The sequence below is a fragment of the Sturnus vulgaris genome, chromosome 2 (genome assembly GCF_052056855.1).
Source record: "Sturnus vulgaris isolate bStuVul1 chromosome 2, bStuVul1.hap1, whole genome shotgun sequence".
In the NCBI taxonomy this organism is placed as follows: Eukaryota; Metazoa; Chordata; class Aves; order Passeriformes; family Sturnidae; genus Sturnus; species Sturnus vulgaris.
In genome coordinates this window covers 86,342,330-86,362,119 of record NC_142244.1, presented here as the reverse complement: position 1 = coordinate 86,362,119, position 19,790 = coordinate 86,342,330, and the positions used below count along the sequence as shown (strand labels likewise).

Genomic DNA, 19,790 nt, shown 5'->3' with positions numbered 1-19,790 from the left:
TGGTAATATTGGACATTGTTCTTCATTTTCCTGTGCCAGAAGTAGCATGGAAGCTGGTTCCTACAAATACACTATACAGTCCAGTTCCTTCAGTGTGACCTGTCAAAATCATCAAGTGGGAATATGAAAAAATTTCATCTGTGACATGGCTGTAGTAATAAAAATCCAGTCTGACAGATAACAGCTGGGCAACTGATATTCTACACAAGTGCAAATATTCAATTAACATCTCTGAGCAATAATCACACATGTTCTGATGTGAGGAAACGCAGTCACATCAATTCCTGTCAAGCCAGGGGACACACGTACATTAGCAGAGAACTGCAAAAAAGCACACCACTGTGTGCTCAAGTCTAGCACTAGCCAAGATCCTAAAGATGGCAAGTACATACAAAATAATTTCACTGAAAAGCTAAAGAAAACAGTGTTCAAAAATATGCACCTAGGTGGCTTATACAGCAACATGTCTTCATCAAGGGAAAATTTTTCCCCATTGTTTGCTTCATTTCCTCTCTCTCCCTCTCTCTGAAACAGCTGCTATTTTCAAGCTCTCAGTTTGCTATTCAAAGGCCTCCATGCAAGAGTTGTCAGTAACAAACTACCAGTAGCAAAATACTGTTCAGAGAAGATTGTCTTCAAAAAGCACCACTAACATTCACCACTTTAGTAGCTGTATCAAGATCTGGCTATATTTGCTTGTTGACTCAGCCAGAAGAGATTCCATAGTGAAATCTCAAAGGCAAGAAAACCTGCTTCATATTTATTAATATTAGACTAGACATTAGAATATTAATATAGAATATTAATACTGTGTGAAATAAATTACACTCACTGAAATGCTGTATTTTTACTACATATATTTGGTTTGTGCTGTTGCTAAACTAGCTACTGCCAAAGGAATCAGAAGCCCCAGGCAGTCAGACATGTCTGTACCAGACACATTCCTCACACATACCCTCCAAAACACTCACCAAACAATTTCACTGTAATTCTCTATTTTAAATTATATTGTACTAGTTCCATAAATCCTATGTTTTGTCTACTTGAAGTGTTGATTGTAGTTGATTCTGATTGTTGATATGATATATTCTTAAATTGCTCTAGTAATGGAGCACTGGGAAGTGCTGCATGCTACCTGAAAGTACAGCAATTGCCTAGTGGTCATTTATTCCTGATTAACATCTTATGCAGAAGAGACTTATCACCGAGGATAGAACTGCTAAAGTGCTTTATCCAAACATAATGGAAAAAAAAGATCTGCATTTACCAACACCTACTCCATCAGGGGCAAATTGGAATCTGAAGGCATACAACTCCTGGTCTATTTATATTTGAGAAACACAGGGAATGTTTCAGACACCAGAGGAACTCTGATCTTCAGTCAGCACAGCAGACTGTTCCTTGTTCAGTGCTCCTGGCATAACACAGTGCAGCATCCCACTCAGAATTGCAAGCACCCTTTTGATAAGACTTGTCTGATAAGATAAGCGCAGCTAGCAGAGAAAAGTAGAATTAAAATCTAAAATTACAAGCTTTCAGTGAGAAATAAACAAATCAATCACACTTAGGAAGAGAGACAGCATGAGCTGTACCAGTGAATCTTGGACTATACACCCTCTCTGAGTGCTCTACTGTGCTTTTAATAAAAAGAGTATGTTACCCAATGCTAACTTTTTTTTCAGTCCAAATACTCCACAATATACTGACAACTGAATAAATGCCCGGGACAATCTGCCCATTCATGACCACTGGAGTTCATCATTCCTACTTATTCTTCATCCTTTGCAGATGCAGTAATCCTCATGAATGCAGGCTTTCTTCAGACTGTAAAGAATGGCAATAGGGCCATAATGAAAATCAACCCAAAGAAAATCCAAGCTTTCTGTACAATGGTCAGCTGGAAAACATACATGTTAAAAACAAAACAGTAAAACGGGAAATCAGTAAAAATTGTTTATGAAGCACTGCATCATTTAAATGTTCTATTTCAAGAACCACATGTGCTGTACAAATAAATTTTTTTCACAGTACCTTCCCTCCCAAATATGCAGAAGAGCTACCTTTCCCCAAACCTTTTTATTTAGGGATCAGTAACATGGAGAAAAATAAAAGAAAAATAAAGAGAAGTTACAGATATGCTGAAACATTGTTGCAGGTATTGTGGAGCTTTCTGCTTCTTCTGTACAAAAGTATGTTCATGTCAGGTCGTGACAATGATGTGCTCTGAAGCTGCAGCAATTAAAATAGTTCTTGGGAAAAGAAAAATTATTGCTGCAATGCTTATTCACGTCAAGGACCTCAAGAGAATTACTGCTTCAGCGAGCCTTTCCTCAGAAACAGGCAAACCAGCTTCACAGGGCTTTTGCTAGAGTCCAATAGAAAAAAGTTCTCCTAAATTCTAAAATTAAATTACCCAATTGCAAATGAAACTCAGTAAAAAGATTCTTTTTTTCTTTTGCTTTTAACAAGCTCTATCAATTTAAGCAAGAGGAATTGTTATTAAATATGAGCAGGTTAAGCAACAATAAATGGGAGATCAAATTGGATAACTGCTCCTTACACTGAAGTGTTACCTAGCTGTTAGACTCAGGTATAGAGAACTCGTTTTGCGATTGGAGCTAATTATCCTGAGAAAGCAAGTAGAGACTCTTCAGCCTGCCATACTTTTCTGGAATAAATAACTGCAATATTTCAAAAGGAACAACAGGACTTTGGGGATGAGCACAGCATTATCATTGTTACCATAATGTTTCAGACTATGAGATCCAGATGGGTGCAGGAGAAATCATCATATTTGTTATAATAGCAAAGCACTGACAAAAGGTGTGCCCAATTGCTCATGCTAAATGCTGACAGACTGAACTGCCAGATCATTGGGAAAACAGAGTGTCAGGCTGCCAAGTTGCAGGCCACAAGCATCACAATTAAAAAAAAATGGCAGACAACATAACTAGATATATAAAATTCACCTATTAATTATCCTGCATAATGACTGGTCACTACTAAAGTACTTGCTTTGAGGACTGGATTTTGTATTTTCAAGTAATCTAAAACTATCTTTTACTCAGAGTAATCAAATGGAAAACACTATTAAATTCAACTGAAAGTTAACAAGATGTGCCACAATCCTTCTGCCACAACGGTAACTAAAATTTTGCACCAAATCAAACGGAAATAAAGGACTGAGAAGATCTTGTAACATGAAAAATGCACACAATGCCCAATAGTAAAACATTTGTGGCAAACACGAAAACCCCACAAAGCATGAAACCCTAGGAAACCTCCCATTAATTGTTTTACCAATACTCAGACAGCCTTGAAACAAAAATTAGTCACCTATTTTAATAATTGTTGACTAGAAAAAAAAAGGCCACAAGAAGTCACTACACTCCTCCATGCCAGGTTAAAATTCAGCCATGGGGGAGGGAACTCCAACACCCCTACACTCCCTAACTTACACTTCTCCAATAAGAGACGTGGCAGCCTGCCTGCTTTGCATGGCTATTATAGGGAAAAAAAAGTGTGGATGTGTTACAGGTAAGATATGCAAAGTCAGATCGTGTTTAGCTGGGGCCCTGTGTGACCATCACAAGAGCAAAGAGCATGCACAGCATCAACTGCTTCGGAGTAGAGGTTCCGCTTTTCCTGGAACTGTAAAGACAACGCTGATGGAAATCACTGAGTAAGGACAGAATCACAGCTCATGATCTGATTCAGCAGTGAGTTTCCCAAGCCATCTTGAGCAAACCTTTCCTGTTGCACTTCAGACCTAGCATTATTTTCCATCTTTAAGAGGCAAAAATTAAAATGAAAAGGTTTTACAATGCTTCGATACTTGGTATTTCATGGAGCTGTAAATACACACATTTTTTTTTATCCCATAGAAACAGGCAGTAATAAAAACTGGGTTCTAGCTTCAGGCTGATGAGCATTAGCCCAACTATTTTCCTACTCTCTGCTATCATACTATTCCTGTAGGTGTACCAAGCAAGGAGTAATACAAAGAAAAAAAGCAGCAGCGTAAACAAGTGACTAAAAACATTAAGGGCAGATCAATTTACCTGTGGTAGTTCAAAAATGGTGCAACTGACATTGACTTCTGAAAACCTTTGTCACTATATACCTCAACAGCTTAACCCCAGTCACAACCAGGACCACCCTACTTAGTTAAGTTCCTAAGAGAAAGGGCTCTTTTTCAGGATTTCCTATTTATTATCTCAAATATTTGAGGTTACTGGACTGCGACCCACAGACTAAATAGAAAGGTCAAACAAATAGCACAGGAATACAGCAAGGAAAACTAGACTAGTACATCAGAATATTTTTCTTCTTTGCAGAAGACTTCTAGTTTTTCAGCCATTGATTTGCCACCACTAAAAAATCTCATATCTCACTCCCCCCAGATATTTCTGTCTTCCCATAGTCAACATCTCAACCCATTTCAATAAGCCTGACTGAGTCCTCTGCTTCCATCTCTCTCTGCAGACACAAGTCAGGCAAGCATTCCTCCTTGGGGTACCTATTGCTGCAGGAATCTGTTCTGCAACTTCTTCTGGTCAGGTTAGGTGACTTATTCAGTACTGGCTGACCTGCTCACTGAAGCTTGCAACAACACTGCTTGATGCTCAAGCCCATCAAATCCTAAGTCATAGATACATTTTCCTGGCCAATACGACCACTTGTCTAACAGAACATGTCCTGCAAATGTGATATCCCAGTAGTAATTCCTAGTCCAAAGAGCACGGTCAGTTCAAGTTACAGTATGAAAATGAGCTTTGTTCCAGACATTACAGACATTTTTAAAATGTGATACTGTTTTCAAATTAATTTTCCTTAACTTTGAAGTCAAACATTATGGAATGAGCCTCTGGCAAACTAATGCTAACAGTAATAACAAATATCTTCCCAAACTTTTTAACAGCTCTAGCACACCTTCCTGGCAGTACCAATCCACTGCCTCCAAACCTCAGAAAGCCCCTGTTTGAGCAGGAACTTCCCATAAATCTACACTTGCCAACAAGCTGCTCTTTCAAGCCTCTCAACCAGTAAGGCAAATACAATGTAACAGGAAAACCACATACAGTAAGAGTGGTTAAATTTAGGAGCATACCTAATTATTAACTTAAGGTGTATCAGCTTTCCAACACTCATATATTTATCTCAGCATATGATTCATGGACTTTTTATATTCTCCACACAACACACACTCTATTTATGTATCAGGACAATAGAAAGAAGAACCTAAGTTTTAGTTGACAAGTTTTTCTGGTGTCATTAAAAAATACCATATCCACATGTAAAATTGTATATTTTCTATACTAAATCAAATGCAAAGAAGTACTGTTTCCAATCAAGTGGAGCATCAGGAATCTGTCTCTGTGCTCAGACAGAACATTACACAAGAACAGGCTATTCTGGAAAGTGAGCAATTCAGCTCTGAGGTGTGCACGTTGTGTGTGGGTGCACACACATGGGTCAAATGTGATCTGTTCAAAGATCAAAAATGCCCTGCATGTGTTGCATCATTTGCTCTTATTCATTGCCCTTTTCTGCTTTTAAGTGTTCTGAAGATCTTGCAAGCTTTAACTTACTGAAAGACTGTTTTTTTTACAAACCTGTTATAAATTTGTTACTTACTATAAACAAATTTACAAATTAACTCATATTTCCTTGCTGACTGTTCAATGAAAATTCTCTAACATAACCCTGGTGGCAACTAACCTCAATGATCCAAGTTTTCTTCTCACAGTTGTGAAATCTGTGTGCTGCTCATGAGACAAACTTCAAGCCTTTTTTTAAGGTACAAGGGCTAGAAACTAGGTCTTGGTCTTGACACAGTCTATTAGCAAGCTAAAAAATGTTTGGTTCTTGTTATAATTAAACGGTCCTAGAGATAGTGGCATCTATCTTTCATTTTACTGGGGACAGCTGAGAACACAGAAACAAAGCAAGAGAGGGCCAGGGAAAAAAGTTTCTTATAACACAGACAGCAGAATCTGAGAAAAATTCTCCTGTGCCTTGAGAATCAGAACATCAAAGGAGCCAATGGTGAAACAAAAGCCTGGACTGTAGATGTGTAGAGAGACACAGGAATTCATGCCTTATTCATATGTTACCTGGAAATCATTTCCACAGCTTAAACAGCTTACAAGGCACAGACAGTTTCACTAGTGGTGAGGGGAACCAGTCTCAGTGATGAAGACTGTGGTAGCAGGAGGAAGATAAAAATGACAAGCCATTTCAGCCATTCTGATATTGAGCACATTCCCATGAGGCAGGGAAGTGAACAAAGGTTTTTAATTTAGACTGGGAAAAAAAGTAGGTCTGATGTATGGAGAGGAATTCAGGCTGTCAGTTTTAAAATAAGCTGTTGGATGCACTGTGGAGAGAAATGAATCAACAAGGAAAGAGTGTTAGGAGATTTCCACAAAAAAGCAGGCAGTGAGCATAATACAATTTCTAGGAGAGCTAAAATACATGACAATAGAAATACCCACGGGAACCATTGGAGAGAAAGGCTTATGTGTCAGCATCATGTGAATGAAGGAAGAAGAGCAAAAGGAGGTTAAAAAAACTTTATAGACATCATGGTCCACAAATTGTAGGAGTCTCAACTTTCTCTTATAGCTATGGTAGCACCTAATACAGAAAAACAACTTGTGACCTGGTAACAGAGAAATAAAGACAACCACTGACTTTGGCTAGTGAGTTTAGCAAAGCAAAAGGCAGATTTTAGGGTTGTTTGTCTGTTTTTGTTTGTTTTTTTTTTTATTAAGAACATAACTATAAGTTTAAGTAGTACCTAGAAGATTGAGATCCTGATGAAGGGCCTTAGGCTTCACATGCTAAGGATAAAGTGATCACAAACGCAGAGTAAATCGTGCTTATACCTCCTGCCCCAGCCTTTCAGTCTTTACAAGAGAGGCTATATCATATGTACAAACAAAAAATGATTCTAAGTTTCCCCATCTTGTAATTAGGGTTGACAAAACACTATCTAACATCATAAGCACCTGATGCAATGATATTAGATATTTGTGTTTAAAGTACAGAGAACAAAAAAAAGTAACTGTCCCATCTTATATACTTTGGAAGAGATCCCAAAACCATTAGGATCAAAAAATGAAAATGTTGAAATAAGTAGACTCAAGCATTTGCCAGCAAAAGCAATAAACCCTTTTTATGGCTCCCTGAGGAAATAGGGGACATAATCAAGCACTAAGTATCACCAAGATATCTATGTTGACATTTCTCTGTTTCATGCAGGCACATGTATAATCAGAGTATGCTGCAATTATATTTTGTTACTGCAGCTTAACAAGCAGATCAACATTAGGAAATCACTCAGTAACTCTTCAGTCGTGTTCTGCTGAGGAAAAGAATAATTTTATATCTATGTATCTCTGTAAAGATAATCATAAAGAGATTGTGTGTGTGTACACATTGCTTTAACACAAGTGAACATGGTTGAAAGAAAGTTAAGTCTCTAGATAAAAAAAATCAACTTCATAAACAAATTTTTGCCAAGTCAGACATACTGCTGTGCAGAGATCAAAAGGAATAAAGGTTAGCCTGAAACAACATCCTGGCACTCAGTTGCCTATATAAAAGTCTATTCCAGCATTAAGGTTATTTCACAGACCAACAAGTCTTCAAAATACTCATCTTCTTCCAAGAATGATTCACTGTAACCCATGTCTGGTGGGAATATGCTCCCTGTAAGACACTAGCATTGCAGATAGGTATGACAAAGTCACACCCTATACCCTGCTGTGCAGAGTATAAAGATGACTCTCAAGGTATAAATCTTCAAGATAAATCAACCAAGAAGTGCCCACTTGAATTTTGTGAGCCAGGAGAGGATGCTACAGCCAGCCCTGTCAGGCATGTCTGTGGAAGGTCTCTTACAGTCAGCCTCCTCTCCTCTTAATTTATAAGATTACATAATAATCAACTAAAATATCAAAGATAACCCAGGAGAAACAATCGGGTGGCACTTTGCCAACAGAAATTAGCCTTTACACCAGTTTTCGTCTTCCATATTTTTCCTGTATTTTCCAGACAGTGCAAAACTGCAGTGAAGCCAGTGATGCCAACTCCATTCACTGCTTCAATTCTCTTGTGAATACCCTTTCCTTCCAGCTGGCCAGGGAGCCCTCTGTGTTTGCCACTTTGAACTCTTCTAGTGAGCCTAACTTCTGAAGGATACTTCAAAAGCATTGATTATACAGCAAGGCTAAAATCCAATTAAAATAAGTTGGTATTCACTCACTAAGAAGGCATTTTAAGAAGAATAGTCACGTTTTCTCTTGCATAAGGAAAATCTTTTCAAGAGAAAGGCCATTACACAATCAGTAAGTACAATGAAGACTGTTACAAAGGAATGAGAAATAGGAAGGGTTGTGTAGCAGTAAAACAACACCAGAGAGGTATACGGCACTTAAAATGCAGGTCCCCTTTCACTGCTGAGGGACTTGATATCAAGTGCTAAATGTATGTGTGGGGGAAATGATTTCTCAGAATTAGTGTGGAAGCATACAGCACTCATATAGTAATGGATTCTGAGTAAAAACCAAAAGCTAGTCCATATCCACATATCCATGTGGGACACTTGCTATTTTTAAACTATCATCAGTTACAATATCTTTCTGTTAGTATCTCATATTCAAAGCAATGGCAAAGGTTAACAGCAGTTTTCACATTTAATCCAGTTCTTGAATTAATAGGACAGACTCCAAGCCTCAGAAGCAATAACTATGTTCCCATGTGTTGGCACCGCTCATGGACATGGTGTGTCCTGCTGCAGAGCTGACACAGGGAAGACTTTCACACGTAGATGACACCAAGCCACAAAAGCAGCTTTGCCTTCACCTAGCTACTGATGGGAAGAGATGCAGGTACACGCAACACACTTCCATAAACAGCCAGCATATGAAAGACTGTCATCTTATGCACAGACAAGTTAGCTGCATTTTAGAATACATTTGTAGTGTGTTCCTTTGTTTCCATCCCTTTTTTCTTTTTTTAAGACTAGTCCCCCAGTTTCATAATAAAAGAGCAGGTGAACACGTCAAACTTACTTTTAAAAAAATCTCCTCAATCCTTACTTATTTTTTTTAAGTCTAAGTGAGAAGTGAAGGCAGCTATGGAAAGGCATGGCATTCTCAATAAGCAGATGACTTTATTTAAGCATTTCCATAAATCCAGCACACCAAGACCCACAACTTGGCTGTTCAAACTCCCCTCTCCAAGGACCTTAAAAGGTAACAAAGGAGGAACCAGTAATACACTCAAAAACACTTAAAATAGGCAACAGCTATTCTGGTGAGTTTAGCTGCCTTTAAAACCATCTACTAGAGACCTATTTCAACAAGCAAGTGGCATTTTGGGAAAAGCCAGATAAAGTCCCTCCAGTGTGGCATTAGGGCCAGGACCCTTTAGTGGCAGCAGATCTACCCCATTGCTGAGCCATCAGGGGCAGCAGTGCAGCCAAGCCCACAGACACCCTGGGCAGCAGTGCTGTAGCCACAAGAGCTGTGCCAGGAGAGGGTGTGATCTTTCTCTGTGTGTCACTCACACATACATCTGTATCAAGAGAAATCAACAGCTTCCACACCACCTTTGAAAAGCAATATCGAATACCAAAGCCATGAAGAAAGCACAAGAAACCACACATCTCTTCTGGCTAAGAGCAGAGTTCATCTCCTCAACTTTAATTTAGACGGAGCTCTCAACTCTTTCTCCCCAGTAAAATAAAAATAAACCCAACAGTTTCTTCTACTGTAGCTCTCAAGGCCCTTTAGGTACTTCTAAAGCAAAGTGATTTGTCTAGTTACAGGACATGGGAAAAAAACAGAAACCAATAGCTTCCCACAATTTTGCTTTTCTCCCTTCACACTCGGTTAATTGCAGGCTGAAGTGCTTCTTAATAAGGGAGAAAAAAGCAGTGCATTTTAGCTAAATTACCTATCTCTGTTAGACAGAAAAGATCTGAATTGCTGAGAATGACTCTGTATTCTTTACAATATTAGTAAAAAATCCTTCAACATAAATAGTCTTCTAAAAAAATTGCTTGTATCACATTCTTTCAATGTAGACAGCACTTAGTGTAAAGCAGGGCAAGAAAGGCTATATTCAGTATTTAATGGGGATAAAGCTTTAATCCTGAGTCACAAATAAGTACTCTATGTTGGGGGGGAAAAAAAAAGTCTACAAGCTGGTATTTCTGTCTGTCAGCATGGAAACAACAGACTTGAGTTAAATACTGAGGCTGTCTCTTGAACACACAGGGTCAGTTCAGCAGCCCAGTGCTGGACTCAGCATTCAGCACATAAGCAAGGAGAGAGTATCCATGGTAGACAACACCTGTTAAAGGCCTAGATAGGAACTGCAAAATATTTTTACTTTGGCCCCTAGCAGGTCAAGATACATAGTTCTGGACTGCAAACTGTGTCCTCTAACTTTTTTTTTCTTTAATAATGGTGGAGCTGAGGTTCCTGCTTCAGCTCTCTAGTTTCTAAATCAGTTGAGGGTGAAGCTGCCACCTCTACCTAATGGAGATAATGGTTGTTCAGACAGCAGCAGATGGGGGTGGAAGGGGTGGAAATAGCTCCCTACCAGAAGCAAGGAAAATGTTTCACCCAACTCTCTAAGATGTTCTGAACAACTCTGCAAAGCCGATTGGTAAGGGGAGTCCAGCTTTCAGAAGGAAGGAGTAGGGGAAAGGGCTGCTATGCACTCACGAAGTAAGGTTTGGAGGACTAAGGACAAAAGGATCATGACAATTTTCTGTCACAGGGAACTGAACCTTCCCATCTCTGCTTCTAGAGCTATGTGTGCTGCAGGAAACCATCCCAGTTTGGAGTCGAGACCAATCCCTTGAGAAGGCAGAGCTTGGCTAAGTCAGAGACAAGGCTCACATCTGCTTCCAGTTGTACCGGGAGCACACAGAGCAGAGGTCTACAGCTCTCTCTAGTCACTCTGTTAGTGAGCCCAGGACACGTGGTACTTTATAAAGGTGTTTCACAGGTTGCACAGATACTCCTAAAGGGTGCCCAGGACTGCCTGGACAGATGACCCCCTGCTGTGTGGATAATTGATTTGGGTTAAGGTAATTTCAGTGTACAGCTGTTCTAATCTTTCTATAGCACAGGAATTGAGAAAGTTTTATTAAAGATACACTACAAAGGAATACACAGCTATAACCACTTCTGTTCAGCACAACATTCTAAAATTAAATTTCTAAAAGAAAGCAACTGAATTGTTAATTCTGTTTGAATGACCAATTACAGTTCATTACAGAAAATTTACAATGCAGCATTGTGAAATCCAGAGAAGATTACGCACGAGTTGCCACATAGATTTTTGTTAACAGAGCCAAGGAAACTTTATCACCTTTCTATGACCATCTTTAAAACAAAGGCCTTCTTTACCAAACAAGTTCACAGGTGACAACCCACGCCTCTCTCCCATCAACCTCTTGCCAGAAACACAGACCTCTAAAGACCAAGTAAAAGAGCACTGAGACAGGGACACCATCAGCACCTGGAAAGTAATTCTGGGCATCTTGTTGGACTTGATAACTTCTATATAATCTTTCATCATCTCCTTGTCTGTTTTCTGATCTGCACCAAAAGTAGATGTTACTAGAGCTGCCCTAGATGTTCTGCATCTACAGACACTTCAGTCTTTGTGTTCTTTCAGGGAGAATCATTGGCAGACCTGTTTAGAGTCATATTTCTCTTGCAAAGTAGCAAAGAAAAATCTGAAGTGGTTCCAAAAGAAATTTTCTGAAGCGGACAAAGGAAAACCTCAAGCTCCTACAGAGCCCAGACATGTGCCACATGAACCTGTCGTGGAACCACCTCACTCTGCCAAGCTTGTGCACCACACATCAGGTTAGCTCCCCTCAGCTCAGCACACGCCAGCCAACACGACCAGAGCACTCACACAGGAGCAGAAGGCAGGCAGGCACGCGAGCTCTGCAGGTACAGATCTGGCGACTCTTGGTGAAAACTTTCTAATTCAGATGAGAATTACAGTACATGCAGAGGAGCACCTTCTCCCTTCAGCCTCTGCATGATTCCTACAATTGCATGATGATGCAGAGCAGTACTAACTTTAACATCTAGGTGTGCCACCAAAGACATTCTCACAAGATATCCAAGTTACCATTTGTCTCTTCTTAGGCTTATGCCATAATCAGAGGGTATTCTGGTGTTGATTTGACAGAACTTCTCATGAAGATGAGGTTAACAAACATAAAAATGAACTAATTTATCTTGAACAAATACACTACCCTTATGGAAACAAATGAACAAAACCCCCAAACCCACAGAAAAAAAAACAACAAAACCCTAACCCAGAGAAGCAAAGAAAGAAACTCAAAGAAAGAAACTGCCCTGAGGACTACAGATGAATTGTACCCAAAGATATTTCAGAAAAACTAACAATTATAAGCTATCCAACTACCCTACCTGAAGAGCAGATCTAAATACATGCAGGTTAATAAAAGCTATATAGCATTTCTTCTAAATTTCTCTCATAAGAAGAATTTATACTTTTTCCACCCAGCCACAGGCCATAAAGCAAGCTTACAGAAAAGATATTTATTACAATTAAAACATACTGAGCAGCCAAAAAAATTGGGCAAGACTCACTTTAAAAGCCTGTAACAAAGTGATTAAAAATAATATTCAGGAAGAACAAGCAGGTTGCCAGAGAAAGGATAATGTTCTCAAAACTGGGTGCTCAGTTATGAGCCTAAATCTAGTATTAGGAGGCTTATGTCAAAGTGGCTTATTAAAAACCAAGACTGACATTATTTTGCTGGCAGTGGAGATGAGTTAGGTCATCTCTAGCATGTGTAGATAGATCCTAGAATTCTAACAGAGAGCACTGCAGCCAGATGAGCTAAATATAGACCTTTTCTGTATCTACTCTGTGGATACAGAAACTTCGTCAGATACAGAGTATTACAGAATAGATATAATGTTTTTATCCTGAAGATTTACAGTTTCTCTCCCAGTTGCATTCCACAAAAAGTAACAGAAGTATTATATTCCTCTTCATATACTGTTTTTATTACACTGTACCCAAGTCCAGTTTGTGTTTACTTTTATCTGCAGCACTAGCACATGTGATAGTGCTGCGGATATTCCAGAACAAGATATTCCAGAACAACCCCAGAGACAAGAAGGCACCTGATAGGACTGACACCTATGCTGATTCATGGGTGGACAATTGTCTGAATTATCACTTATGAAAAGGGACAAAGTAATTGCCTAGCGGCAGTGACACCACTGGATTTGCTGGGGAACGTCTACTTATCCAGGTGGCTGCCTCCAAAGGAGCAGAGTACTGGGGGCCCACCATCACTTCCCACCCTCATTCTATTTAACACTAATAGATTCTTATGCTTTTAGGACTACAACCATCTTTCTTTGACATATTGCCTTATAAATTTGTGTTTAAGGCAGAGTGATCAAACATATGCACTTTAAATACATATATAGCTTTTTAAAAAGCGTGTTTCTCAGATAGCAAGTTACCAGCAAAACAGAAACCCATCTATCAGTTTAACAGTTGTCTTTTAAACAGCAAGGAAGGAAGAGGAGACTTAAGCCCAGTTATCAGAAGTATAACAGAAAGTTACTACAGCACTTGCTGTGTTGTTCTTCTTGCTCTATAGAAAGCCTGTGAAATGTCAAAGTGATGCCAGGTCTCAGCAGGGCTTTACCAGCATGGAGGTTAACCATGTTAGGTAGGAACTGAACTCACTAAACGTGTTTCCTAGGATGTTTGTCATGAAAAGGTAAGAGTCAGTTTGTTTGGGAGGGAGAACAGTGTGTAATTTGATATAATAAGGGGACTCATTTAGAAGGCAAGTACATTGAGGAACAATCTATGAAAGCAAAATTATTTCAATGAGGGTACACCTAGAAAATGTAATAGTTTGAGCCAATTTTTCTTTTTTGGATGCTGCCAGTGAGACTGAAAGAGATACAGCATAGTGCCTTTCCTAAGACAAAATTTCAGCATTTGCACATCAAACTGAGAACCTAACATCCTATTCACAGATCAGAAGCTGCATGTTAGAGCAAACTAATTTGAGTTTAATGAGAGGCAGAATCTCTCCAGCTGAACAATTTCTCATTTCCCACGCAGCTCATCAAAACACATACCCAAATGCCCTTGATGCCCTGACACTTGTACTGCAAGCATTAGCACACCCACACACACAAGATTTTCAGCATAAACTAAGGTACTGAAATGATCATAAAACATCACAAATGAACTTTCCAAAGGCAACAACAGTAGGGTAATATCTAAACATCTTCAATACCACCTTACCCTGTCTCTTTTCCAATCAATACAGACAGTTCATTTACTGTCTCCTAGGCACTCTTCAGCTGCTAAGCGTTATCATGCCAGTGCATAACTTACTTATATGACCAGTTGTTAATTTGTTGGTTTTCAACCATGAGCATATGTGAAGTACACAGCAATGCAGCAAAGAGATCAGTGACTAAGAGCAAATTGGGATGGTTTAAGAGAAGCATCAGCAGAGGAAAATTCCACTGCTTTGCAAGCAATCGCATAGCTCTCAAGAGCGGTAGTACTTTCCCCCTCCCCTCGAGTGCTGAATTTCTCATGTGTGGTTACCCTCAATACGCTTATCCCGACCAACATCGGGCAGGTGTTTCACACGGTTCAGCAGGAACAGATTCCGCTGCCGGAGGAGAAGTGCCCCCGGCGTTGATGGCAGTAGCCAATCACCAGCAGACAAATAATTTTTCAAATGGATAGCTGCTCTTCACCGCAACCCACTATGCTCTGCGTAGCAAACTGCGCACCGAATACAACCATAGAGTTCCCCGAGGAGCGAGGCCTCTGCGTTCCCAGTTCAGGCTCACCTACCGCTCTCTGCACCAGGCAGTGACAGCACCAAGGAGAGCAGACCAGCATCATTAACACTACCCAGCAGAGCCCAGCTCCGCTGGACCATCAGCCCCACAAACGCAGGGGAGACACATAGCTAAGGGATTTACTTTCCCTTTACTCACATCCACGGAGAAGAGGGGCCTGGAGTGGGCGAACTCCACTCAGTAGAGTTCCACCAGGAGGGCTCGGGATGAGCCGCAGACAGGGTCAGGGTGTCTGGTCGGTGTCACTGCGGTCAGCCGGGATCCGTAAACGCCGGCCGGCGGTGACAGCAGCGCGCCGACAGCCAGGGAGCAAACCCGGAGGCTAAACACGCTCCTTCCCGCGTGGTGCTGCCACAGCACGGCCAGGGCAGCGCGATGGCGCTTTCCAAAGTCATCTCTGCGATGACCTGCACGGCTCGGCACTCCACGCTGCTTGAAGTACTGCCTAGGAGCTGCCTTTCTGCGGCGGGGAGGGTCACTGGAGCTCTGTCCCCGGCAGCACGGCCACGGAGGCGGGGCGCACCTTCCCGCAGGACACCGCTCCGCTGCCGCACGGCAGGCTGCGGACCGCGTGTCCCCCCTCAGTGTCCTTCTGTCCCCAACCCCAGGAAAGGGAGAGCGAGGGGAGGGGATCCAGGAGCACCGGCAGAGACGGTCGGGCTCTGCGGCGAGGGGCTCCCCCTGCCCGGGGCTCGGCCTACCCGGGCGCCGCCGCCCGCCAGCCGCAGCGGCTCGGTGCTCCTCCGGCGGCTCGGAGGGGCGCGGCCGGTACCGGGCCCGCCACGGCCCCCCGCCCCTGCCGGCACCTGCCGGGGCTGACACCGGGGGCTGAGGTGCGGGCGGTGCCGCGGCCCCGGCGGGACTCACCGTAGATCATGGCCAGGCCGGTTTCGTGGAGGAAGCGGACGCGCCGGTGCTTGAAGAGCCAGATAGTGAGAATGGTGAGGGTGAGGAGGAGGATGAAGGTGAGCAGGCTCACACTGTCCTGCCGGTGGCTCTCCTCCGCCTCCTTCTCGGTGGCGAGCTCCTCCATGGCGCTGCTGCTGCCGCCGCTCCGCTCCGCCGCTCGCAGCCGCCCGGCTGCCAGCAGGAGCAGCGGGAGCAGCGGGAGCCGGCGGCGCAGGGGCTCGGCCATGGCTGCAGGAGCCGGGATGCTGCGGTTCCCTGTCCCACTCCCGCGGCGGCGGCCCACGGGCACTGCCCACCGCCCGCCCGGCCGGGGAGGGAGGGAGGGAGCGGGGGAGGGAAAGAAGGACGACGAGAAGGAGCGGCCCCGGCGCGCAGGAGCCCGCCCGCCACCGCCTGCCCCGGCCCCTTAAAGGCGCAGCCCCGCCGGCGCTCGCCTCGGCCGGGCAGCGAGCGCTGCTGTGCCGTGAGGACGCGGTGTCGCTGCTTCCCCCGTGCCCCGCCCGCGCAGGTGCAGGGCCGGGTGAGATTTCCCCCGCCCCTGCGGGGCTGGTTCTGCTCCGGGAGCTCCAGGTGCCGCCTCGGGGACGCCGGCAGAGCTGCAGCGCCGGTGCCGCTCTCCCTCCCCGCGGTGCAGAGCGAACCTGTGAGCGGCTCTGACACCGGGCCGGTGTTGGAAATCATCCCCTCGGAACCCGCCCTGCCCATGGCCGGGCTCGAACTGCGCCAGAGCAGACGGCCCCCGTGAGAACTGGCAGGGAATAAGCGCTGTCGTTTGGGGTTTTTTTATTGGTTTTTGGTGTTCTGGTTTTTTGTTGTTGGCTTTTTTGTTTGTTTGCTTTTGGGTTTTTTAGTAAGAAACTTACTAAACGCAAATTGCTAACTTGGAGGTTTTCATCCAGGTACATTCTACTGAGCATTTGCTTCAAGGAAGCAAGACAATTGTAGGAAATTAAGAGAGAGCTAGTCAACAATTTTCATTTGAATTTTTTTTTTTTTGCTGGAAAGAAAAAGAGCATATGTTTACTGTTTGAAAATCATCTCGAGTCAGGGGAAGGAAAGAAAAGTCACTTTTTGCAAGCAACCCAAAATCAGCACTTTCTCCTTTAGCTTTTTTACCTTTTTCTTAGATGAATCACAACCCCTTTAAAAGATGAAATATTGAGCAGTGAAATTGTTTGGGTTTAAAGAAATACAAACAGCTGTAAAACTGGGTTTGTGTTTTCTTTTGGGGTTTTGTTGGTTGGTTTTGTTTTTTTGTTTTCTCAGCTTCGGCAGGAGAGAGCTTTGCCTTTAGCTGCCAGAATACACCCCAGCTTCCAGCGGTGGTACAAGCAGTGCTGACATTTCTGCTCCTGGGGCCTTTCTCCCAGAGTTATTTTCAATCACAACATCTAATACGTATTTTTAGCCATTATTTTGCATAAAAGGAAAGCACAATACGCCTTTAGTTAGTTATAGGCCAGGTCTCATCTCCTTTAGCCTTGTGGTCTTTCGTAACATTGTTGCCATGTTTCTGAGGGAATTTATTTGGATGCTCTAGTTAGAAGAAACGTTTTTCTCCTGCTAATTTATCTGGTCTTGTCTTTGTGCCATATGCTATTTTTTAGAAATTCTCTTTTATAAATATTTCAAGATGACAGCTATATAAATCTACATTTCTATTTATATGTAGTCCTTTTAAAAACAATGTTTATGCTAACTCTCCTTAACAACCTTAAAAATCCAGCGTAATTAGGTGCAATTATATTTAAATACTTGGTTGTGCAGGGCTGAAAGCTTACTTTGATAGTGCCATCATTTGTAAACCTCTTAGAGATGAAAAGAAATAATTTGCCTTGAAGACTTAGCTCTTAAGCCTATGTGAACCATTAAAAATTACTGCCTCAAGACTGACTTATGTTAAATTTCACATTCAAAATTAACATTTCTGGTATAATGAGAGCATTATACACTAATTCTTTACTTTGTATCTTTAGGATATACAATCTACCTACAATGTAACATATATCTTTAGGATATAACAAACTACAGGTCTTATAGCAGACTAGAGTTATGCATTACAGTGCTAAGTATGTTTAATGCTAATAAAGTTGTAAAATAAAAAACTGGATAGCAATAACAGACTCTCATCTGTGGGTTTGGTTTTTATGTGCTGCATAGTGCTGGGCAAAGTCTGTCACTACTTGATGGCTCTTTTTAAGGAGACAATTTCCATGTATATTGTAATTTTATCCACCTCTCAGCTGAGCTGCAGTCAGGGTCTTGAGTTACTCCCTGCTAAGTCTTCCACCAGTAACCTGTGTTTTATTCTTCTACAGTTCATTACACATTATGCTTCTTGTTCTCCATGCAACAATAAGAAATATCCAGGCAAATTTTTTAATACTTAAGGATAATAGACAAATTTGCCTTTTTTTTTCTTTCCCAGCTGAACTCTGTTGTTTATGGAGGAAAGCATTCATCCATGGTTTGACATGTCAGTCATGAGCTCAAGCCTTGAACTCCCACATTCACGTTTACCAGGCCTTTTCACTGCTGTCCTGCCCCTGAGCCTTGTGCAGGTATCACCTTGTCCTAAGAATCTTTCCCCCGTTATTTTTATAAAATTAAAAATATAATGTTCACTACTGTTGTGTGTAAAAGTGAGTACAGCTTATTCTTTCTCTGGACTATGTGGTGTAACTAAATCATGTATGTAAAATGGTGATGGGAGCATGATTGTTTCTGTCTGTGTAGGGCATCAAAGTTTAATAGTGATGTAATTGACTTCTCTTCAGCTCAATGGTCCATCTAGTAAGTTGTTGCCAGAGAACTTGGTATGCAGAGTGTATTTGGTTTGTACAGGTCAAAACTTGCTGTCTCTTTACACTCATGGATTGGTATCATGGTGCATAAATACTTAAACTGATTCAAACAGCATCATCTAGAGTGAATGCTACCAACTAAGGAAAAAAGATATCAAATTGAGCTTCTTTATACATCTCTGTCAATCAGGCTGCATCCTTGTAAGAGAGCCATGTTGACATAGCTCAGTTCCTTGCAGTGGTGCAACTCCCAGATCTCCATGCTGTTTTCAGTCCATCAGGAACATCAGTAATCTCACCTCAAGGGGTAGCTCCACCACTGTAATAGCCCTGCAGTTACAGTTTTTGTTCCAGACTTTTTTGGCAGGCCTCCACCTGCCTTCCCAAGCTGTTCTGCACTAAAACTTCCACACTCTACGAGTGGGACCTCTGCCTGACAGCCACCACATACGTTGCAGAAGTCAGCCTGCCTGCTTAGCAGAACTGTCATTTAATTCTATTCCTGCTTTCTTTCCATTTGTTAATTTTGATCTGGACCCAGGCAGAGGTATTTGATCTGCTTGCTGTGCAAGAGGCCCTTCTTGAGGCAGAAACAATGAGGTGTGCTTTGGGAGATGGAAGGTCAAGTGGATAACAACAGAGGTATAAACTAAACTATCATTGTAAACTAATTTAGTCAGTGAAATAAGTCAGAGGACGAAATATAGCCATTCAACAGAGTTCAGCTATATTTGGAGGGATGCAGGAGGATTTTTGTATTAAATGCCAATAAATATTTACATTTGCACAAAGTTGGTAATTGACTTGCAGGGCTGAGTCATATGAGTCTGGCCAAAACACCACAGAGACCTATATGGTTCAGCCTACCCTTTGCCTACCAGTCTTGTCTAATTAAAATGTTCATTCTGCCAGAAGTACCATCAAATAGTCCATTCAGCATTTTTATAGTTCTGTTTCTCAAGGAAGCAATTGTTATCACATGAATTGATACACACTTTGGGTTTATTGTTATTTCCAGAGTTGAATAATGTCATGTAAGGCAAATGCAAGGTCTTATTTTCAATTGCTTTCTCTCCAACTGTTGGTGGTAACATCATCCACTCCTTGTCAATCACACTGGAGAACTGGCTTTCTATTGAGACCTTTTCTG

The 19,790-nt window shown here is 41.9% G+C and overlaps 1 protein-coding gene across 1 annotated transcript in view; it reads right to left on the bottom strand.

The window, feature by feature from the left end:
• Positions 1-16,177, bottom strand: part of SLC9A7 (solute carrier family 9 member A7) — a 67,502-nt gene extending 51,325 nt beyond the window's left edge. Inside the window, exon 1 of the mRNA XM_014892385.2 lies at positions 15,795-16,177. Within this exon, the coding sequence (XP_014747871.2) occupies positions 15,795-16,062 (268 nt within the window). The 5' untranslated portion in view covers positions 16,063-16,177. The remainder of the gene's footprint in view (positions 1-15,794) is intronic.
• Between the last annotated feature and the right edge of the window lie 3,613 nt (positions 16,178-19,790).